The 24,727-nt window shown below is 40.7% G+C and overlaps 2 protein-coding genes across 3 annotated transcripts; one reads left to right on the top strand and one right to left on the bottom strand.

Moving 5' to 3' along the window:
- The first annotated feature begins 624 nt into the window (after positions 1-624).
- On the top strand, positions 625-2,956 carry LOC109852536 (breast cancer metastasis-suppressor 1-like protein). 2 transcript variants are annotated; one of them, XM_020423769.1, is made up of 4 exons: positions 625-699; positions 1,124-1,346; positions 1,502-1,997; positions 2,125-2,956. In XM_020423769.1, the coding sequence occupies exons 1-3, from the start codon at positions 690-692 to the stop codon at positions 1,974-1,976; spliced, it is 708 nt and encodes a 235-aa protein (XP_020279358.1). In that variant the 5' UTR covers positions 625-689; the 3' UTR covers positions 1,977-1,997; positions 2,125-2,956. The 2 variants fall into 2 exon arrangements, with proteins under 2 accessions (XP_020279358.1, XP_020279357.1); XM_020423768.1 differs by having other exon boundaries at positions 1,502-2,956.
- Positions 2,957-5,333: 2,377 nt separating this feature from the next.
- Positions 5,334-24,611, bottom strand: LOC109852506 (homeobox protein prophet of Pit-1-like). Its single transcript, XM_020423713.1, has 6 exons — positions 24,380-24,611; positions 19,123-19,250; positions 18,680-18,787; positions 9,443-9,625; positions 7,677-7,776; positions 5,334-6,377 (listed from the first exon to the last, which is right to left on the bottom strand). Exons 1-6 carry the CDS (start codon positions 24,594-24,596, stop codon positions 6,271-6,273), a joined length of 843 nt encoding a protein of 280 aa, XP_020279302.1. The 5' UTR covers positions 24,597-24,611; the 3' UTR covers positions 5,334-6,270.
- Positions 24,612-24,727: the final 116 nt, after the last annotated feature.

Genomic DNA, 24,727 nt, shown 5'->3' with positions numbered 1-24,727 from the left:
GAAAAATAGTGACAGAAAAAAGTAAAGACAATACGTAACTACAATCACGTGACTGAACTTTTGTGTTTTTAAAAACGCGACTAAAGTAAGGTCATTGACCTCTCGTCAAAGTTCATTGACCTCTCATCAAAGTTCATTGACCTCGTCAAAGGTCGTTGACCTCTCGTCAAAGTTCATTGACCTCTCGTCAAAGGTCATTGACCTTGCGTCAAAGATCATCGAACTTTAGCAAAATATATTATATATAATATATATGAGTGAACGCGTAAATTTCAACTTCTATTTTAGATAAACAATAATTATTATTAAACTAGTACAGCGATGAATTATGTTTTTTCATATTATTGCACACGTTTTTTCTGGTAGGATTATAGTAGTTTCAATGTGCACCACCCGTGGTGACGCGCTAGCTGTTTACGGAGCGGAAAAGTGATTACATATTTTCTTACGTCAGTCTTCTTTCTGATAGGGATGACAATAGCCAAATCAATACTTTTGCTTTTTTATAAAAGCGAAAATGCTGATTGGCTGTCGTTACGCGTTTATCTACCGGGTTGTAATTGGCGTGATAGTTCACAAATCGCGCGCATCGTAGCGCTAGAGACAAACACGTAAAAACATTTGTTTACAATCGCTCTCAGACTTTTCTCAGTTCGTAATTCGTCTACTGGTGAAAAGAAAAACACACGATGAAGTACAGTGAGTACACAATAAATCTTGTCAAAATATCTGTCAAATACATGCATATTGTGAGAATTGTTTAAAGAAAATTAGATTACCTGTAGCATTGTGATTGCAGAAACTTGTTTGATAGAAGCTTCAAAGTGAATTCGTGAATTTTGAACCTGCTTCATGGGAGTCTATTAAAATTACAAAAAGTTTTTGAAAATCTATAGTTTTTTTAAGTGTTCAGTTAATTTTACATTAATAAAAGTTTTCGCGCGTAATTTTTACTGCAATCTTGTGTGAGCAACATATTGACATTTGTATTGTTGTATTATAGGTTATGTGATGTTTTTTTGTTTACATGTTTATCTTTCTGTATTGTGTGCACACATGTATAGATGGCATTCGTTACGGCAAAAAAAAAACTTTTTTAAATAAATGGATAAATTTGTTGCAGGCAAAATGCCGAGCGTTAAGGACGACTCCGAACCAGAAGGAGAGGAGATGTCGCATGACAGTAATGAGAGCAACCAAAGCTCTGCTTCGTGCGACAGTAGTGCGGAGCATACTGACAGCGATGATTCCTCAGAAATGGATGAGGACGAGTGTGAAAGAAGACGCAACGAATGTATGGAAAATCTCTTGGATTTGGAACGACAGTTTACTCTTCTAAAGGAACAGTGAGTGTACTTTTTTTTTTGTCAATGAAACATAAAATGCTAAGTTAAATTTGCTCGCGTAGCAAGATTTGAAAAGTATATAATTGCATGTAAAAGAGGATTTCACAGAATTCTACACAATTTAACTTCATTTTTGCGTGTTATTATTTTTCCAGATTGTATCGAGAGAGAATAACGCAAGTGGACACAAAACTTGGAGAGGTTCGTGTTGGGAAATCTGAAGAGTATCTAATACCGTTGGAACAACTGAAGGAAAGCATGAAGACAAAAACGGAAGTGGCTGGAATATTGAAGCAATACAGATTGCAAAATATTCAGAACAAATTTCTGGCGGAAGAGCAAGCTGCTTTGCAAAATTTCGAGAGCGAGAAAGAACTGATCTGGGACTGCATTCATAACGATCTCCAGGAGAAGATTCGCCGTTTGGAAGAGGATAGAAATAATATAGACATTCACGCGGATTTGTGGCTCAACACAACCGGAAGAAGACGCAGAAATCATTCCGAGAGGAGACGAGCTGTTTCCGTAGTAGGTCCTTACATTGTTTACATGCTTAACGATGCGGATATATTGGAGGATTGGGCGTTGATCAAGAAAAGTTTGAGTAGTCGAAAGACGGAAATCATGTAAACTCTTGACACATATAAAAAAGTAAGTTCAGAAAGATGTATGTATCCGTCTCTCTAATCGCGATATTTCGTCCAATTGGAGGTGATCTTAAACGGAATCAAGATAAAATTTCCACTTGTGACATTTTTTGTGTCTAACTTCTGTGTAGTGTGCCTTGGAAGAAAGCAAGATATCAAGTTTACGGATGTACTTCTGGTATACTAGTACAGAAGAATTCTGTAACTCTGTTGTTGAAACCGGACAAGTATATTTAAAACTCTGAAGTAGATAATGATTTATAAATTCTTATTGAAACGACAATTCTGTAAAATCACTTTGCCAAAATAAGTGATTCGTCGTTTGATACGCAGTTTTCTGATTAGCTATTTTCCTCTAGTCTATTTTTATTTTTTGTTGAAATGTGCAACCATGAATATCGATGACATTTGGTTAATTTTAAAAAGTATGTTATGTTTATTTACTTTTTTTTTTTTAGTCAGAATTACAAATTGTATTTTCAAACGCCAAAAAAAGGCATGAACTTAATGTAGTTCGAGTGAATAATCTGTTTCGAAGCGACTTATCCTTTATCATCGAGCGAGCAGTGTCTTGCTCGCGATTACAGAATTTAATTTCACATGATGAACCATAAGTTCTGCATATGCTGCACAAGAATGTACAGTCAAATTAGTATTAATCGATGATGAGGCCTCAGCGGACTTGTTCTGTAATTTTTCTCCATGTTCTACAGGGACATAAACGCGTGCGTCGTTCTTGCACAGACAAGTGATTGCGCAATGATGTAGAATTATCGTATAAGTTATGGAATAAGAAAGCAGATTTTGTTAAATTTTTTTCTGAGAACAAACTGATTGAATCGACTTTACACAATTTAACTGCCTCACAGCTGAAAACTTTCGAGCGTTTTTCATTTATTTTCAAACGTGTATGTAAAACCTGTGCGCGTGCGCGTGTGCGTATGTGTGTGTGCGTGTGTGTTGTGTGTGTACAAACTTGTTTAAATATATTTCATATTTTTGAATAAAGTTCAAGCATAACATGAGATACTCGTTTTATTCGATTTTTTGCAAAAAATGTTTTAAACTCGAATAAGACTGCAAGTAATCTTTTAGTTTAAAAAGCATGAAATCGGAATTAACATGCACGACAAAATTTTTTTTGTGCACAAAGACGTCTATGTAAAAACCACCAAATCGTTGATATTAAAAAATAAATTTTAGTTTTTTTAAATTAAAAAAAAAAAAAACAAAAAATGCAGTTTAAATCTGTAATTGTGGCATAGAGATTTAACTCTTTTTCTTTGTTAATTTATTTTTGCCGTGCAATAGGGAAAAGAGAAAGGGTAATTTTAAATGTAATTTTTATTTAGGCTATGTACAACACATACGTACAATACGTGACCCTTGCTTAAAACTATGTTATGCTCGTCCGGTATGCATTTCCACTTAACTTTTAATTCTTGTCCTCGACACAGTGTGATGCGTACGTCAATATCGCGCGCTTTGTCGCGCGTTTTACAAGTTAACGCATTTCCACACGTGTCTTATATCTTCGTTATGTTCACGTGTATGTGTGCGTATTATATATATATATATAATATTGTGTATGCTCGTGCATGTATACGTGTGTGTTTGTGTGTGTGTATATGTGTGCGTGTGTGTTACGATATGTTACAAACTTTTTAGGAACATTTCTCGTGGAATGCCGCGAGCGACAATAATAAGGTTCGCAGCGAAACTACACGAAAACAATGCGCAGTCGTCTGCAGCTTCATCCTCGAGTCGATATATTGATTAGACAGTTATCGAAAAATGACATCAATATAGACGATTGTTTGACTGGACAGACTCCAAGTATTTACGACTGAAAGGTGCCAGGGGGGAAGTCGCGAGTCCGAGCAATTTTATTTTACAACAAAACCATTTGCATTCCGCGCGTACGTACGAATCCCCGGGGGTGACTTTGCGGAGTCACCTTTTGTTTTGTTTTGTGCACAGGAGTAAATCGATTCGCATTCGTTATTCTAATTTTCGCGACTTTCACACATAGAGCTTACAGTAGCTTTGTGCATTTCGCAAATTTGAGAATAGAACATTGATCGAATACGTTTAAAATATAGTTACAATCTTTTTTCTACAATTGTGCACGTATAAAATGCACTCAATCTCGTCATAAACGCGGAAATCAAATTCAATATAAAATGGACGTTCTGTCGGTTCTTGAGCTCGAAACGCAAATGGTTAGAACGTTTGAAGAAATTCACGTTCTGTTACTCGGGAAAGCATCTTGACGACGAACGATCGTGACAATTTAACCGATTTGCGACAAAACGCGGAATCTCATTTCGACAATCTATTGTTTGTCAGTTTGGTGTCCATGTTTTCAAATTATTGTTATCTTAATGGAGTTAAAAATTGTCGCGACGATCCTACGGGCTCTCGAATACTTTCTCCAAAATCAGTTTAAAAAACCGTGGCACACAAACGTACAAGCACATCGCGCAAGTGTATCTTGGGAAAATAAAAAAGTAAAATATTATATAATTTATAAAACTAATATAAAATTTATAAATTCATAAATAAATTTGTGAATATATTTTTTTAATCATTTTATTATTTAATTTCTTCTATGTCAGGTGTGTTAATGTATACATGCGCGAAATCATATTTTCTCTCCATATTTTTCCAAGTGTAATGACACGGACACTTTGTCAATTTGTGTGCACGGCATCTAATTATCGCGAAGGGGAGAGGGGTGAGTTTCGACAATCCGATCGTCGCGACGACGAGAGACCCTGGCGCCCCTCAAATTTCGAACGCAAAACCCTGCACGGATATATCCCATCCCGTATCTCCTCTACCCCCGTGAGCATCCCCTTCTCCACCTTTCATGTTATTCAAAATTGTGGTCATCAACATAAGCACACAAATCAATGCCTAATATCATTTACTAAGGGTATGCTTACACTTTTAAAAGGACATTGAAAAATCGCATATGCTAGAGTTTATCTGCCGATTACGCTCTCTATGTATCTATATCCTTCTCTCTCATTTTTTTTATGTACAGTTCCATGTGCTTTTCTCTTTGTTTCTCTCTCATTCGCCGATTAACGAAAGTGCGGCACAAATCGTTGTCAAGAGACTTGTCAACAGAATAACGCGTCGGACGCGAGTCTTGCGCGCTCCGCTCGAGTGATAAGGTAAGGGTTATTCCGGTAGTAAGAGTCACTTTTGCGGATTAAAAACTTTTTGTATTTTTGTTTTATTAAAAAATACATTATTAAATATAAGCTTTAAAAAGATGAAAATATATTCCACACTTTTTTTTACTTGTATTTTTAATAATTATTTTTTAATAAATTTCTGTATTAAAAAAAAAAAAAACAAAGTGACTTGCTACGGGAATATGTGTGTTTTTATTTACGTGTGTTGTCTGTGACTTGGTGTGTGACGCGAAACCGAAAGAACTGTTATACAGGTCGCGGACACAAAATGGACACCTCCGCTATACACGTAGAAAATATACGGATCTTACTTTCTCTCGCGACAAACGGCGATATGTTTCACGTTCTTTCTCTTTCTCTCTCTCTCTCTCTCTCTCTCTCTCTCTGTACACGTTAATCGCAGAATTTTCTCTTTCCGCGCAAAATTACAAGACGCCCCAAGACCGTATAATATGTATCCTACGTCGCGGAAATCGCAACGAGTGCGAAATATCGTGCGAGTAACCGCCAATTGAAACTTTTCCATCGCTCACTTGTCTCTTCGCACAGGTAAGAATTTCACGGGTGTTCGAAGAAAAAAAAATCGGATCTGCCGCTTCGTCACCGCGCTTGAATTCTTCTCGACGACGTGTCGTTTCACCTGAAAAATCGCGTTCAATTCGCGCGCGACAATGACGAGCGCGAAAATATAACAGATGTAATGGGAGTGTAAAGCCTTTTTATTTACGCGTGCACATCAATCGCAACGTCGCTATTGCCGGTTGCGAGTCGAGCTTTGTTTGTTGCTGCAAGCGAAACGCGAGGACGTGTATCGCGAAATCAAGATGCAACGCGCGCAAGCTGATCAGCGATAACGCAAATCGATCCATATATTCTTTTGGTTTCTTCTCTTATTTTTCTTTCTCTTTTTCTCCCTCTCCCTCTCTGCGAAGTGGCGAAACATCGATCGGGCTCTGTCGATCTCGTCACTCTCAATCGACCCTCCTCTCTCACCGAGATCGGGTTCCGTCACAAGTACGCCGACGAATTCCTGACGAGATCCTCGAGTCGCCCTCTCGCCTCTGTTTACAATTATGTTTGATACTGTAACATCGGTGCGGCCAGATTCGGGTGGTGGGCTGTATTCATTCTCAGGGCCGAGATGCTCTTGTTGTACCATTCGTCTTCCGCCGACATGCCTGGAACGGAAAAACGCGTTTTTTTTTTTTAAACGAGACGCGGATTCGGCGATCGCTTCTAATAATCGTAACTGACTCCCACTCTCTCTTTTTCTCTTATCTTTAAACGAGCGGTTAAATGTATTTATACAATAAATTTCGACATGTTATACGGAGGGGAAAGGGCCGCGCATACTTGTAACATATTAAATTTTTGCGGAGCGAATTCGCGCGTTTAATCGATAGAACATCCGCAGGTTTTAATCAGTTGACGTTGAAAGTAACTCGGGGAACGGGGAAGGAAGAGCAGATTTCTTTTCTCTCGTGAGAAAGAATCGCGAAGTGATTCGATTTAACGACTTTCCGCGGAACTTTATCGAGTCGGGCTAATCGGTCGATTTGCTATCGCATTAAGACGTTAAGGAGAGAGGCGTTAAGTCGTTAGGGAGAAGCGACGAGAGATTACGAGAGCGCAGCGTGTATTCGCAGAGCGAATCGCGTACTCGCTCGCGCGCCCGAACAACCCGCCCGGCAGGCAGGCAATTCGCGAATAGTCTTGATTCGATTTAAAAGCGATATTCCATCTCGCGCCGGAAATAGTGTAAGACGCTGGAGCGGAAATGGAGAGAGCGTCTTGGAGGCTGAAGGCCGGGTAGAAGACGCGCGCTTTCTCTATCTCTCTCTCTCTCTCTCTCTCTCTCTCTCTCTCTCTCTCTTTCCCTCTCCTCTCCGTGCACGGGCGTCGGATTCGCGCCATTTCCGCTCCGGATTTTTGCGGAATCATTCGATAACATCGGGTCAGCGCCCGAAGACGACGGCGCGGAAAGCCGCCCGCAGGAAAACTGGACGAGACAGGACGAAGCCGAGCGAGGCTTCGGAGAAATTGGTTTACGTTCCGTTTTCATGTCCGCGAGATCTCTTGGAGGAAGAACCGATACGTGAAATTGTTGAAAAATAACAATTTATACAGAAGTTAAACAGAGAAAAGTAAAAGGAAGAGAGGCTGCTTCAAATGATGATCCGACGTGTTCCAATTAAGACTCACTGTCATCATCAAATATATCACGAAGATACGATTGTTCTTTTTCCATTATTTTTATTTTATTCTAAAAAAAATATATAAATTTTTTCTAACAAATAAAGTCGTCGATTACTTGAAAACTTGAACCGTCAAGGAAGAAATCTGTGAAAATAAAGACACATCACTCATTTGCATGTGATCCTTGACCCCAAAATGAGAACGCGAGATGGTTCGCGCACGTCGCGCCCGTTACACCACGCGGCGTTCGGCGGCGGCGTGTTGCATTATTTATGACTCACCCATCGCATCTTGTCGCATACCGGTGACGGCCGACATATTCGATGCTGAATGCGACATGGAGAACGGCTGGGTCATGCTCGGGTAAGACGTCGTGCCCATCTGAAACATCGTTGATGTGCCGATTATTGGCGTAATTTCTCGCAATGAGAGCGCAATTCTCGAAGGAAGAGAGAATCGATTCGCAACAGGATGTTTTAGATGGTAGTCGTATTTCGTTTCCGCGATTAATCCGACTCGCGAATCTGTCGCGTACCGCGCTCGAACGGCGAAATACGCGCGCGCGCGCGCGCGGCGGTGTTAATGTCGCGTGTAATTAATTTCCGCGAGCTTTACGAACGAGTGAAAATGAATTTCGCGATATATCAATGAAATTACGTTGTGTAACGCGCGGGAAACGATTCGAGAGCGTGTTGGAACAACGGTAGGAAAGTAATGCGGTAATTAACGTGTGTGAAACATAATTATCGGGGCTAGAAACCCGCGGCTCTCTTACGTGTTTTTTTTTTTTTTTTTTTTTTTTCAACTCCTCTCGTCAAGGCAAAACGAATGATAAGCGGAATCGAATGTGACGAGGGATATTACATATATGGTTTCGTTATAAAAAAATTAATTCCGCGTAATACGTTCGGAACTCTGATGGAGATTAATAAATGCGTCCGCGGTGTCTATTTCCTGGCTGTAATCAATTTTCCAGCGCGCGCGATTCTACATGTGATATCACAATTATCAAGTGTAATCCAACCGGGAATGAAACTAAGAGTTAGATCCGCTCGAATGTGTAAAAAAAAAATCTGCGCGTCGCGAAAAGACAATTTATTGTGTGAGAGAGCGTTTCAGGTTTTTTTTTGTTTTGTTTTAACTGAAGAAATATTATCAACCAAGAAATTATTACCACGGAGTAACATAATTTATTTTTCTCTCTCTTTCTCTCGCGTCTATGATATATACACATAAAATATCTGAAATATTAATTATTTTATAAATATATAAAACCTTTTATTTTTTTTTTTACAAAAGTGAACACGGATCAAAGTACATCGACGCGTGCAATTTGTTACTTTCGTGAATTTCGGCGAAATATTCGTGGATCGAGTTTCGATGGTTTTAAGGATCCTGTTAAATCGCGCGCTCTATAAGTTTTTTTTTTTTAGAGAAACCGACACACGCTCATGAATTATCGGCTCAATTAAAGCGGTAGGCATTCGGTAATCCGGCCGACCCAACTAATTAGCCGAAATGCAATTTAGCTATATCGACCGATAGCGAGATGCGCCGGACGTATACGCTCAGGTGCACTCTCAATTTAATACGTCGGTTAAAATCATTAACGAGAAACGCATCGAATTCATTCCATACACAGGACCCCCTCGAAAACGGTCGAAACTAACGTTATACCAACACTCTTCAGTAATTTTAACTTTTTTACACACACGAAGTGTTCGTAACTTATTTCTTGATATTGATCTTGTGTTGCAACACACTTAGAAAAACAATATTTATCTTTTATACTTGTATTAATCAAATGTACTTTTATCCGTCGTTCACTCTTCCGTTTCTTGAAAATAATGTGACAATGGAAAGTTTTAAAACCATTTGTTTTGTTTTCGTTGAAATTAATTTCGAAAAAATAATTTTTGTCGATGTTGTTTTATATCTGCTCTTTATCGCAGATGCGCTTTAAAGTGTTGGTAAACGCGCAAAGCGGTGGGTATCGATAATAATGAAATTTCAGAAGCGTCCTGCGCGCATCGTGAGGGAGTCTCACCTGGGGATAACGATTTATGCCATTTATGCTGTTGTGAGGATGGGGGTAGGGTTGATAACCTCTGCTAGCACCAGGATAGATATTCCTCATCATGGCACCTTGGCAGGCGGGTATCGGTGTCAGAGCTTTCTGCAACTGCTTCTCCTGCTTCCGATACTTCGCTCTTCTGTTCTGGAACCAAACCTACGCAGAAAACAATGGCGTGAACCAAAAGCGCACAAAGTCTTCATAGGTGCGCAATTTGTTTCTTTTATTATTTCACGTAAGTTAATTATTTTTAATAAAAAAACTACAGTTTTATATTATCAAATTTATTATTCTTAAATACTTGTTTTGTATGTTGTAGTTTTATTTTTCTTTATGTTTGTGTATCAAAGAATTGAAATAAAAATAATATTTCAGAGAGAGAAAAATCCACAGTTGACAGATCGGTTGATATTAAACGGATTACGGGTCAAGTTTGCTGCGAGTGAGTGTGTGCGTGTTAACAGCCCTCTCGATCAAGCAATGTCAAACCCTCTCGAACCAACAAGCATCCTCAATTTTTTTTCTTATCCCGACCCTTATTGGGTTCTAAGTTTACCCCCGGCCTCATCCGACAACCCAGGGCGGTTTACCTATCGCCATTTTGCATCGGGCAATTTCCATTGTTTCGCGGGATTAGTAAACCCATATTGGGGCTTGCCTGAGCCGCCACCGGCGAGTCACCCCGGTATCCACACCGGCGCGCGTTTCCCGCACCCTCTCTCTGCCCCTCATCGCGCGGCCACCCTCATTCCTTCCCCTTTCCCCTCTTTGCTTGTAACCTCCAACACAATCTCCACCCTCGCGTCCCGACCATCCCCGCCCAACCAACCCCTCTTTCCAGCAACCCCTCCAGAAAGAGAAAAGCTTGCTGCTTCTCGTCCCGGGTCGGGGTTAGGTTGTTTCCTCCCTCACCGGTGACGTCACTGGCGCCATCCGATTGGCCGATGCCGCGGTGGTGACGTCACCGCGGGCTCTCTCATTGGCCGACACGTTTTATCGACATTTCTACTGTACACCCTCTCATCACCGCAGAAGTGGGTGACACGAACCGGGGTGGCTCGAACGCGGCTCTGTGTTCTCTCTCGTTCTCTCTGTTTCATTCCCTCTATCTTTCGCTTTTTCTCTCTTTGACGCTGTATATCTTTCTGCCTCGCTCTCTTCTCGGCCCTATCACTCTTTGTGTGGAAGCATGGCGCTTCCGAAGAGTACCTCGTGAAATATCCGCAGCGATGTTCCCATATCAACCCCGAAACGAGACAAAAAAGTTCACTATACGCGTTTGCAGAGAAAAGAAAATAATATATATATATATATATATATTTTTTTTAATAAAAATGTCTCATCTATCTTTTTTTATTATTTTATATTATATTATCAAAGTCTGCTTATCTTTTATATTGTGAAATTATTTCACTCGTTATAGCAATTAAACTATTTGAAAAACTTAAATTTTATAAGTTTTGTGTGTTGACTCCAAATAAAAATTTCATTAAAACTTCTGATAAAGCGAAGAAAAACTGAATAATTATTTCAATTAATTATCTTTTATTTAATTAGAGAAAATGATTTTGATGCTAATTAGTTTTCTTGTTCTTTTGTTAATTAACCCGGCAGAAATTCCAAAGCGATACTCTACACAACAAAAGGTCGTCACCTACGTCATCTAGAAGTCTATATCGCGTTAACCCACGCCGAAGAGAGACCGACGTCAAGAAATTAGTAGCTCATTAGCAGTGGAAACATTTTCCACTAATGATTATTATATCTGTTGACGTCAGTGTTCATGTCACGTGTAATAACAAAAGAGAAATGCTCTCTTTGATTTATTTCGCACAAAATTTTAATAAAACGTATAAACTAATAAAAAAAAAAAGAGCTAAACAACTAATGCTTTGAAGTTTATCGGACTGTTAAATCGACGATAAATTGGCGCGTATAAAGCACGATGCCATTGAGAACCGAACAAGTTAGACAAGGCAATTTTGTGGAGTTACAATTGAATTTTATATTTAGATTATCTTCTGACCGTTGACGGTAAATTGGAACTGGAGGTCACAAGATCGGCGACTCGATCCCGATATTAAATATCGCGATAAAATAGAGCGGGAAGAAATAGTTTTGTGCGAGGAAGAATTTATAATTTCATTCCCGCGACACAGAATCAACTATTCCGTGCTATATTTTCTTGTGAAAAACTTTTGCACAAATAAAATTCATTCCATTTTGATATTTCACCGAAAACCATTGACTCGCAAATTCATTTTAAGTTTTGTAACTTCATGCATTTTCATGCCGCGTTTCGCGATTTTGAATTAAAAAAACCAAAAAAAAAAACAAAAAAACCAAAAAAAACTGACGAGATTTTGTATTTCAAACATATTTGATTATTTCAAAACGTAAAACGTCGGCGCGACAAGAAAAATTAGAAGAAAAACGTCACATGTTCATTCGTAAGAAATCGCGACACTTCTTTCTTTGCACAGGAAATTGCGACGAACGAAGTTTTACAGTGGAAACATTTATAAGAGACACGCCGGGCGAAGTAATGGAGTCTTATTTAGATTAAGTTCTTGCCGCGAAATTGGCTGGAATCCGAGATTACTTAGCCCAGTGGGAGAGACAGGAATGAAGAGAGAGAGAGAGAGATGGAGAGAGAGATAGAAAGAGAGTACCCGATTCGGATATGAAATATTATAGAGAATCGGGACGATTGTCAGAACGATGATAATCGGAATATTAATTCCGAGGTTGAATCCAGACGGATCTCTGACGTGAAGCGCGAACGGGATCGTTGCGAATTCAGTGGTCGTTGATTACAGCGAAATTATAGAAATTACTTGAGTTTGATCTTTCTTTTTTTTTCCTTTTTTTTTGTTAACGGCGTGTTACATAAATTTGCAAGTAAAGAAATGTTCCGTGCGCGACGGATGCGCACATTTATTTCGTTCCAAAAATATATATATATATATATATATACGCGCGAGGCACATTTGCGGAACATTTAACAAAGGGCTTGATTAACATTTTCATGGCGTTGCATCGTTCTAACTCACATATATGGAAATCGCGGAACGTGCGAGCCAAGTCGCATAATCAATCTGAATCCGCGCATTGGAATTCTCGCCGCCGGGCGATTTGCAATTGCATAAAACACACGCCCGACTTTCCGAATATATATGTATCCGGCGCGCGTTTCCTCTATTCGCCGCTAAGTTTTCAAATGTAATATATAAATAGAAAACAGTATCAGTGACACAAGTTGCAACTTTTTTAAAATCGCAAATTTATACGTACAACACATTTATCTAAAAGTATCCGTGTAGATACAACAAAGAAATACCATTCAAGTAATAATATTCGTAAAAAATATTGCGTTATTGAGTCAAATACAGGTGTAGATGTATCTAATTTATTCTGACAACGTTTTTTCAGTTTTGATCGTAAGTTTTCGTTCTTCTCGACGTCAATATAACTATAAATTTTTTTATTTGAATATTTTACTTGTTTCAAATCTCTCTGAGCCATTGAAAACAATTTGTGTCTTTTAATATAATAAAGAACACTTATTTAATGTAATAATTATTTATTAAAAAAAAACCATTTTTCACGAACTCGTCGTGCGCTCGTGTGTCGCAAAAAGGATATGAATTGAATTTCTCAGCTTATCGAGTTATCTGGGACGCGAACAGAAATTAATACGAGAAGCCTATACTAATTAGATTTTTTTAATCGGATCTGCGTCGAGTTTGGAAATACAAACAGCTCGACGGAGCTCCTTTGAATCCCGTTTTTTTTTTTTTCGCAGCACGTTTTTCCGAAAGATTCCCATATTTGTTTCTTCTCTTAAAAATTTTTTGCGTTTGTATTTTCATCGCGTGTATGCAAAATATTGCAAATGGTATTGTTCGCGCTTCGTTAGCTCGATACCGCGCGTTGCTCCAAAAAACGTGAAAAAAAAAAACGAATCTTGGAAAAAAAAAAGATGCTCGCGCAAATGAATTCCAGAGAAACTAAACTAAATAGCAATGCACGTTATTCGTCTCGTTTAAAAATAGGGGTTTTCACGATTTACTTCGTTGCTGAAGTAGTTGCTCGTTACGTGTTCAAATTTTTTCAACGAAAGCCAAATGTACGCATCATCCTTCAGTCAACGGTGACTACACAACTTGGCGTATACGCATTTCACGGATCGAACACGTTGCTCGAGGAGAAGAGCTAAAAAGGATGATTCCTTTTATTTGCTTCTTTCCTAGAAGAGCTTTTCGAGAACATACTTGCGCGCGCGCGCGCGCGCGTCCGCGTCCCTTAAGGCGCGCACTCTGCAAGAACTGGAAAGCTAAGAGTTCGTAATTCAATAACCACGCTCTCGTTCTCTCTCTCTCTCTCTCTGTCTGTCTTTCCTCCTCTCTCTCTCTCTCTCTTCACGTTCGCTCATAGAGAAAGACCGGATACCGGGGAGAAAGAGGAACAGCGAAATGGCTGTCCCACGGGGAGCGCGGCTCAAAATGTCTGCTACTTTGAGGACCGCGACCGAGAAAACTATCCTCCCTCGTACGCCTGAGAGAATACTGCACTCTGATACTAACCCACATACTAGCCCCGGGAAAATGGATACACAGGTAATGGCTTTCTCGTCGAAAAAAGTGTAGAAGAAGAAGAAGAAGAAGAAGAAGAGACCTGCCGCTAAGATACCCGGTAATGTAATGACGTACTGCTTGCGCGTCCATTTTGAAACTTACGGACTTGTCGCGCACACGTGACACACACGGACACTCGCGCGCACTTCGACAACGTAACTTACACAAAGTAAAACCAAGTCCAAAATGGCTTAGTTCATGTGACGTGCTCTCCGGGTAATTTTTTTTCTTTTCCTGTTTCGTCTAAAGTGAACTTTCGTTAAGTGCATTACCGAACGCATTTTCTTGAAACTGTTATATTTGCAAAAAAAAAAAAAAAAAATAAGGTCAAAGAGCGAGGCAAGTGTAGAGTTTTCACAGCGATTTTTGCTGCTACTACTCCGAGAAATTTTCTTGCTTCCCGTTTCAGATAAGGAAGCCGATTTTCTCGTAAAACGCGCGCGGCAGGGTAGGCTTCGATCGGAAGTCGAATCGAAGTAAAAAGGTCGAATGAAAACTCGGCTAACTCAATATCGCTGGAGCTCGAGCTTCTCCTTTCTTTTTCCTCGGGGCGTAATGGGATTTCTTGTGCGGTGATTCGAGAATTATTCTCTTACCGCGCGGTGTTACCCGATTTTTTTTTCACTATTATTATCGTTATCGTCGCAAATACTTTCGCTATCTCTCTGCATACATTTGCGTCGCACAGCTGTTCGGCGATAAAAGCGCGCTTTTCCGGACCGCGATTACGTTGATAAACATTCGATAAATACATTATGCAAAGCTTAATATGTATATTTAGAATTTTTTTACATAAAACATAAAATCGCATCTTTTACTCTCTCTTGTTATATTTTTTAACATTCGGGAAATTTCACGAGGCGCGCGTTTTGATGCACTTTTCACAGTCAACTTCCCGATTACGTTAATTTTACGAAAACAATATGTACTTTTTGAGAATAAGAAAATATAGAAAATATTGTAAAAAACGCGAACAAACAACGAAATATAACTCGTTTAAAACGTTTACTAAGAAAACAGATAATTGAAAGACCGAAAACGCGAGCAACAACTAAATGTTGAAAAAAATTTATAGATTTATTTTAATTGCAATGAGAAAATTACAATGCAATCCTTTTCTCTGCATAGAATATAGAAAAATCTATCTCGCGTACAGAAAGTGGAAAAGCAATTTGACATTGCAGCCGGAACTATTTCATTTTCGCTCGCAATTGTCACGCAATCGTGTGGGGAGGGAAACGTTTTCTCTCCTACCAAGTTTTGCTCCACGTTCCTATTACATTTATTTGCATGCTTGTGTATGCATATATACTATATATATGTATATATATATATATATATATATATATATATATACACATGTACATACGAGGCAGCGCATTACGTCTTCCTACCAAGTTTCCTGCAAACCTCACTCGAAATGACATAAATGGACGGAAACGATCCCCGCGCATCGTGTTTCGCCTGGAAAACGCTCATTCAACGTGCACTAATACGCGTTTGCGCGTTTAGAGAAATTGCAAATCGCGTAACGTTTGCGTCAACTCCGTCGGAGGAACGCATCTGCATAGAAACTTAAACTGCGACTTTATCGGATCGAGAGGATTCCGCGCGAATCGTCTTTGTTCAGAAAAGTTTCACGGAAACGTTTGAAATCATGACTGAACCAAAATTACGTCTTAATCATCCGGAGATGGTACACAAAAATAAATATCACGCGTACGGAAATGCATTTGAATTCTCGAGAAATTTATCTCTACATGCTATCACACGTCATCATTTTCCGCGCGTGTTGCGCGAAAGAAATTACGATCGGCAATGCGTGTCTCGTAGAACGAAATCGATGTATTTTTTTGAAGGGAGAGAGAGAGAGAGAGAAAAAGAGAGAGAGCTGCCAATCGAGACGACGTTGTGAATGTAGGAGCCCGTCCCTTTAAAAGCCGTCTCGCGAGCTAGTCACGGCATTCTGTTTTCTCAAAGATAGCGACACGGGCCGTGGAGGCGGCGAGAGGACGCGAGAGAGAAATAGACGGCGAACGAACGAGGGTGGCAAAGTTGAGATGAGAGTTGGGCGCGCAAGGGGGGTTGGGTGACGCTGTACCGGAGGCTGCCATTATATCTGAGCCGCCATTTTAAATTGAATTTTCTCCACCCTAGATAGATCTGAAACGTCTCAGGCTTGCCAGGCTCGCTATTCCTTCTACTACGAGAGAGAGAGAGAGAGATAGATAGATAGAAAGAGAGAGGAAGAACAGGCGAGGGAACGACGATGAGATGGCGGCGGGACGCGGGGGTAAAAGATGGGGAAGAACGCGCCCCGGAGAGAGACAAGAGAGAGAGAGAGGAAACCCCCCTTTTCTTACGGCGCCGCCGCCATCCTGGGACCTTTTTCTACTACCCGAGAATCCCTGTTTTGCGATGGATACCTTCCCTAAACTCGACCCCTCGATACCTCCAGGGAACGGCCAAATTCGCCCTTGGTCCTTCTCTCCCGACGAAAACAGTAGAAGGAACCTACCGAGTTTCGCGCGAATATTACATTGTGTTGCGGCGCGTCGATGTTACCTTACGCGAAATAGATGTGCCCAAAGTGAGTTATCGAGGCTATTTCGGATTTTTAATTTTCTACGTTGGAAAATATTTATTAAAATTACAAAAGAGTAATTGTGCGTCAATCTTTTCAATGATATTTACGACGCTAATTTACAAACAATAATTTAACGTATAAGATAAATATTCCATCAACCGGACGAATATCGGATATTTATTTAAAAAATAACAAAGTATTTATATATAATATGTAAAGTTAAAAACTATTATATCAATATCTAAAAACACATAATTCTTGAAAAATGCTTAAAACACACATTGAGAACTGTTATATTTATAATATTAATATTTACATATATAATAATTATTTCTTTAACAAATGTCCGACTAATGAGACAGTTTTTCTTACAGAAAAACTTTCGTAGCGCGAGTAGAAAAGTCAATGATATTGGAAGTTGATTCCGCAAAAAGAAACCGAAACGGGGAACCGAACGATACGTGCGCCCGCTTCTCTCAGAAAGGCAAGTTGCTCTCGCGAGAGGTAAAGCAGCCGAAACACGGAGATCTGCGTTAATTATAATAATGTGCGCTTTGCAGGTTACAGATAATTAGCCGATTCTGGGACATTTTGTGCGTCGGAAAACCAACTAGAAATGACATTTAAAACTGCGAGCCCAAAATCCTCTCTCTCTCTCTCTCTCTCTCTCTCTCTCTCTCTCTCTCTCTCTCTGTTTCTCTCTCACACACTGCACACTCGCTTTTTCTCTTTCCATTGCTCTTTGAGGTCGGAACGAATGCACAGGACCATCCGCGGAACGCGCGCGCGTCTCCTCGCGGCGGACACTTTGTGCATCGGTTATAACCGGTTGCGAGCGACGAGCGCAAACCGCGTTTTACTTGGCATCGCAGTTTAACAGGGTTAAGTCGCGGCGGTTCCCGGGCTTTTAACTCAAACAACACCCCGCTGCATTATATATCAAAAGAGCGCAACGCACCGGCGACTGTTTTAATATGTACCGCTTGCCCGGAATTCGGGGGCCGGTATATAACGCGCGCCAACACACACACACACAGTACACCAACCAACACCGGTCCTCGACATCTCGTTCTCTCTCTTGGCCTCCTTCCATCCTCCTTCTGTATCTCTCTCTCTCTCTCTCTTTCTCTAGCTTCTCTCTCTGTCTTTCTCTTTCTCTCATTACCGAGTCCTCCGCCCTTAATGTCATCACAAACCGCACCGCTATCGTAGAATTCATGTCGGAGCAATTAAAAGTTCAACTACTAGAATTTTCACTAGAAAACGCGATCTTTTTTTTCTCTCTCTCTCTCGAAACACTATGCTGCGTATGAAAAATGGCGTGCGAGTATGTTTCGGTGAAAAAAACGTTTACGTGAGAAAGAGCGAACACATCTCTCAAAATTACTGTGCGTCCACAATTTTAGCGTCAACGCCGCTCTTCGAGAAGTATGTTGAAAACGTCTCCGTCCCCATCCGATCGATTCCACAACCCTCAAAGAATATAGGGTGTCTTGGATCGACATTTGCGCCCGTAATTTCATTTCGCCACCCCACATGCGCGTCTTTGATTCAATTACGCGGTGAGTCACGGTCAAAAAGATAGACAGGAGATAAGTATGCCTGCGAATTTTTTTGCCGGCATCGTGCAAACACGTAACGAAGTTTCGCGTTGATAGTGTCGCGCATTTACGCGAGAGCGCGTGTCGTAAGGGTGTGATGTGTCCAAAAATATTCTCGCCGACTTGAATAATTCAACGTAGAATCTACAAGTTAAATACCGCAGATCGGCTTAAAAATGCCATGCGATTGATATATTCTATAACGTTCCATCTCTAGCCCTCAGAGTTTTTGGGGCGCTTGAATTTTTAAAAATCGTCGAACGAAAAATTTGAAAATACTCTCGCGTCGATTATCGATCCATCCTTCGTGTCCGAACCGGCCCGTTTCGGATTCGGAGAATTCAAGAATTCGTTTGTGTGTTCTTTCGTTGCAGCGAACGCTCACCTGAATTCTGGCCTCGTTCAATTTGGTGGTCCTCGCCAATTCCTCCCTGCAGTATATGTCTGGATAATGAGATTTCGCGAACGCCGATTCCAATTCTGCCAGCTGCTCCTGCGAAACAATTGGAAAGCCGTGGTAAAGGCCGATTTGAACTACCCGGCAGGAAATTTGAACGCGATACGAAAGATTAGAGTTAATCGAAATGTCATTATCGATCAAAGGGTTCAGATGTTTCTCCGGAGAAGCACGTGTTTCCGAGATATCTTCGCTCGGCGAAACAAAAGCTTCGTCGAAAGAGAAAATATTAGCGAGCAAGAGGGAATGGGGGGAGAAACACCTTCGATCTTATTTACCAGACTATTTTTTTTGTTTTTCTTTTTTTCTATCGTACACAGATGTATTTTTTACTTTGTTAGATGTGTAATTTCTTTTACTCGCACACCAACCTGTGTGAAAGTGGTTCTGTGTCGCCGTCGGGCAGGTGTTGGACAACTAGCTGTCGTAGGTGTGTGACCGATGTGAGGACTGGAGGCGCAGGGGTCAGGCTTTAACTTTTTAAAAGCGCCTTCTGCTCCTGCAAAAGAAAAGTAAGTGATTCTCTCATTTTTTTTTTCACTAGAGGACATATAAAAAACAAAAAAATCCAAATTACACATAAATGAGATATATGCAAAACTGGGATATATATTTACCAAAAAACTGGATCTACACGCGCCTTGTATATTTCCCTTCGAATTAAACCGCGATGAGTTGCATTGTGTCGTCGACAACAGATAAATTTCAGCTTTGTTAACATTGCATTAGTCAATTGTATTGTGCGTGAAGGTACGTAATCACTTCACAATTTCATTACATTAAATTATTCGTCGATTGCGCTTGAAATTACTTTAATGGCGTATTAGTGGCCGTCAAATAATATATTGAGTAGCGAAATTGTGCATGTCGAATAAGTATCGTAATACGTATCAGCGCGTTAAGTTATATCGAATTTTATTTATACATTTAATCAATAATCCCACCGGAATGACATTACGGTTTTTAATACGCGCGTTTATTTAACGCGAGCGCGAGCGATAAAGAAGGATATAAAGAGGAAACGCGTCCGGGGCGCGTGGAGGAATTGCGCGAAAGAAGCGGAAAGAATTCTTCACGGAGATCCGTGAATCCGTAAATAAACTTTGCATAATTCCGCGGAACGGAATTTCAATTCCGATGATCATCCACTTCGACGGGAGGAAGGGGAAAGCGGAGTGGCCTCGTGAAAGCGCGACGGTGTACCGTTGGAAAACTCTTTTCCGCGGCTAAACCGAGTTATCCTGACATTTTCCCCGGCCAACGTAATAAACAAACTTCGCTAACGATCTCGGCAGCCGGCGCGAACGCGCTTCCCGACGACGACGACGACGACGACGACGACGATGGTGAAAACCGTCATCCCCTTCCGCGGATTCCCGCGCGTATTGTTCGCCCCGTTTAGACGACGAGAGAAAGAGAAAGAGAGACTCGGACAGGAGAGGAAACACGGCAACCCGGTGGTGTCAACGGCGTGGGCCAAAACTCGATTTCCCGTATCGCTTTCATCGCCAGAAAATTCGATATTCCACGGGAAGGCGCGTAGATTCCGTACAACTTTCGACCTCTCTCGAGCGCGAGAAGTCCCGTGGCTGTCGTCGTCGTCGTCGTCGTCGTCGTCGTCGTCGACGTCGTCATCGTCTTGGTGCGACGCGGCACACGGCGTCGCGACGCCGGCTTTATGAACGAACGTAGGTATCTACCGGGTCTCGCACGGTCTCGGGGTAAGCGTGGCGAGCGAAGTCCCTCGCACTATGCTAACTTGGTTAGGGCGTTAATGACCTAATCATGTTACATGCTGATTCAATGTTCAAGGATGAATGCTGTCCACTTTACATACCTTGCCCGGTTACCCGGTGAACGGGGAAACTCGGTCAAGTTCAGCGAAGAAGGCGAAGGGCCCCGTGCGACCCGTTTCTTCGCCTCTCGTTACACTTTTTACGCGGTTTTTTCTTTTTGTATTATTTACATATATTTTCAATTATAAAATTGTGCCGGAGATGAATTTCTCTTCGCGAGAGAGTTTCTTTTTTTATTAAATATATATTAAGACATACACGCACGTACACACAAGAGGTCTGTTTGAGTTTTTACATATTTGAGAAAACACGGAAAATGTTGTTTTTTTGTTTTTTTGTTTTTTTTTTTGAGATTCGTTAAACGTATAAAAACGAGGAAACCAAGCAAAGAATAAAAAACACGCAAAGTGAATTTTTCGCACTCGGCATTCGACAGATACATATAAGCACGCGCAATTAAATTCTAAAAGTTGTGATAACGCGGACTGGAAGGAATACTTTATTCCATTAAAAATATATCCCGTTTTAACGCAACAAAGAGCTCGTCCTAATTTTTTCTACATGAGTATATAGATTGAAACGAGATTGTCATAAATGATACGAAATAAAATTAATGTCTCATAAAAGGTATCGGGGTAAAAAAGTGTTGTCCGCGATCTTTATGATGTCGAAATGAATTTTTCCCATTAAATCACGGTGTATGGCAATGAGATATCGACCATTAATGCGACATATAACTCGCCATTCTTTTTTGTGTAACCTCCATTCCGCGAAAAATATCTTTTTGTTTTCAAATGAAAAGTTTTCCACTTGTTACGGAACTTAGCGCTGTTAATTTTTTCGCGATTTAATGTAAAAAAAAAAAAAAAAAAAAAAAAAAATTACAAGGTTTATTATTGAATTGTATATTTAGATTCCCGTGACATACATACTCGCGCAATGCCGTTTCAATTTGTGCATCGTTTTCATGCGATTATAGAGTTTGCGATTGCAGAAAATAGACAATTTACGTTTGCCAGTTTTGTATCTTTGGCGCAAAAATCTGTTTCGAAATTATGCCCCGCTGCATAAAATGTATTAAAACAAGCGCGGCAAATAAATATCTGCGTTTACCAAAAGGAAAACAGATGCTATTATAATCGCACAAAATCACACGCCGTTACATGTGTATCATGAAAAACGCAATTGTTCGCCCGATATTAATGAAATTAACTCTGCACGCAAAATATAATCGGCAATACGTTTCGCAATACTTTCTCTCTTCAAATTTAGCACAGAAAAATCTCTTTTCCATATCTGTATTTTTTATATCTTTGCCTCTCACTAGAAAAAAAAAAAATACAATTTCTTAGTTGAGATTTACAAATAGAAGTAAAAAACTGTATATTTCAATTTTTATTATCGTATAAAAAATGCAGAACATCTCATAATATTAACAAGCCATATTTCTCAAATCTTTTTTCTTCACGGCAAATTTTTTTATTCTAAAATTCTGACAACACAAAAATTGCAGCGTGTTTTTTCGAAGAATAAATTTACCCCCATCGGGCAGAATAGAGTGACAATAAAGTGCCGGTTAAACCGTCCAGCCGTTCGCAGCCGAGTTAACCCTTTGTTGGAGCGAAGTTACAAGCTGTTCGCCGACAATCTCGTCGAGCGCACTCGAGAAAGGAAGAAGGAGAGCGCGCGAGAGCGCATTGTGGACGACGCGGCGCGACGCCGGCGGCGAAACATCTGCCCCCGCAGATTTTCGGAGGGGAAAAGGAGGCATCATCGGGGGGGAGGGTCGAGGGTAATTAGCGGTGATTTTAACGAGGTGACACGCGCGACGAATGACACGATTTACAGGATTACTGGTAATGCGGATCACGATGGCCTTTGACCCACAGCTGCCGGCCGTCGGCATCTGCTGTCACATTACGACGCGCATTATCGAAATCCGCGAGGTGCGATATCCGCGAGTTTCCGAAAATTTATTCGCCGTTTCTCTTCTCCCGGTAAATCGCGAGAAAAAATAATCGATGATCGTCACTAGAGATATCGAAGAACGAATCTTAACTTACGAATTCGACGGGATGAAGGGAATATGTTTCTATTTAGAGCAAACAAGTTTTTTTTTTAAAAAACGACGACTGCGTTTGATTTTTATTTGCTCTGTTTCCTTTTTGTTTTAATTTGTCAAATCTGTGAGATTTTTCCTTTCCTATAAAAATCTATCGACACGCTCGAACTTTAGTTACAACCAACTTAAAATTTCTTTTTATGAAGAAGAATCTTCAGAAAGTTGCAGAGGAGAAAAAATCTCGTTCCGGTTTAATGTCAAAGAATTCGCTTTAGCATAAAAGTTTCGAATTGAAACTTTTTGAAAATTAAAAAAATTGGCTTTTAAATAAAAGTTTCATCGATATCTCTACAAAGATTCGTACGATTTGAATGATAACTGGATCTAAAGAAATCTCTACAAAGCTTGTTGTTACCCAGTAGAAGATAAAACAAACTTGTTTTCCCTCACGAGTTTCGGCTGAGAGCCGAGGCGATGTCACGGTGACTTTGCTCCAACGGGAACATGAACGCTCCTATTTTTAAGGAGGACACAGAATCGCGCGCGGAAGACCGTAGTCGCTCTCGAGTACTTTTAATACCCGGGAGAACGCGCGCGAGGGGGTTAACGACATTAATTTTTCCCTCCACCTTCCGCCCCCGTCCTCGTTTTATTCCGCTACCTCTTTTTCTCCCGTCGCGAAGCGGCCCGACGCTGTCGGATTTTCATTTGCATGAGAATTCTGCGGTAGTCTCATTTCGTTTCCGGAAACCCTGACCTTGAAGGGTGCGACGGTATGCTGCGGGTATCGTCGTTTGCGGATCGGTGCCACCGCGTGAAATTCATTTTCGCGTATAATAAGACCGAAAAAATCTTAACGATCGTTAATCGCGCTCGACCTGTTGAATTTTGCACTTATCACAAGTTGAATTTTTAGCGATAGAAATAATACAACAAAAACTATTCTTATATGTGTAATTAATAATTATCATAAACGTAGCTTAATTAATGAATCGGTAAGTCAGCAAACTGATGATTCTAACTTATCGTATTTAGTTTTTGTTTTTCATTTACATCAAAACTTTGATATAATTCGGCGAGAAACAAAAGATGCTTTTCAGTTTCCGAAAGTGCTTTTAAACAAGTGCAATATAGTTGATGTTTCGAGCACATGTTGTGAAATATGAGTTGTCGCGATAAAAGTAACAAAAATAATAGGGAATCGGAGACGAATCCTTTTGATCCCTATGTACCTTCGACTCATCGAAACCGGGCGCGAAACTTGTCACTAGTTCGAGTCTCGTCTGACGTTTCGAGCCCACCCCATTAGCGCACCCTTGATGGGAAGGGTGCTAAGCTCTCTCTTAAGTCCCACTAGCACATAATAATAGTCCATGGAACAGGTACCACCATATGTCTGGCCCACCCGAGTCCATTGTCAACACTCCGTGCTCCGATCGTGTTGCCAGCGTGAATCCGTGCTCGAGGCTCAACAAGCGGAAAATACGTCTAATGTCGAGATAACGCGATGTCCATTTTTCTCTTAAAAGTTACGAAAGTGTATCGGATTACAGAGTACGCGTGGAGAAAAACGATTTAATTCAAAATTTTGATCACGCTCTTTTACTGGATCGAGATGACAATATTGTCTATAGATTCAAAACACTCCGATCTGTTTCGCGAAGTGATAATTGCGTTTTATTAAAAAATCGGGACTTTGCTCTTTGTTGATGTTAAATATTTTATTATTGCTACTTTCCCTCAATCAGTTACAAAGTCAACGGCGCTTACCAACAGTGGTGGCTCCGACGCTGCTTCTACCGGGCGTCGCGGCTGGCGTCGGTGGACTCGCCTCGAGACCCTGGTGCACCCCGTACAGACCGAAGTCCTGTTCGTTCGAGCTGGCGCTGCTGCACTTTCTCTTCTCCTGATTGTGATTCAGATGGAAGCTGTCGTTCTCGACCAGGCCGACGCCGAGCAGACCCAGATTCGGCCTGAGCTCGTCCATCAGCTTGTTCTGGCCGCAATTGGCAGCCGCCGCCGCGGAGAAGTTGAGCTGTCGGCTGAAGATCGCCGGGAAGATGTTGAACTGCTGATGATCGAGGCTGAGGGCGGTCGTCGGCAGGGACGAGCCGCCAC

This window comes from Pseudomyrmex gracilis, unplaced genomic scaffold (genome assembly GCF_002006095.1).
Source record: "Pseudomyrmex gracilis isolate BER0280 unplaced genomic scaffold, ASM200609v1 scaffold_30, whole genome shotgun sequence".
In the NCBI taxonomy this organism is placed as follows: Eukaryota; Metazoa; Arthropoda; class Insecta; order Hymenoptera; family Formicidae; genus Pseudomyrmex; species Pseudomyrmex gracilis.
The sequence above is the reverse complement of the archived record's forward strand: the minus strand, read 5'-3'. Positions and strand labels throughout refer to the sequence as shown.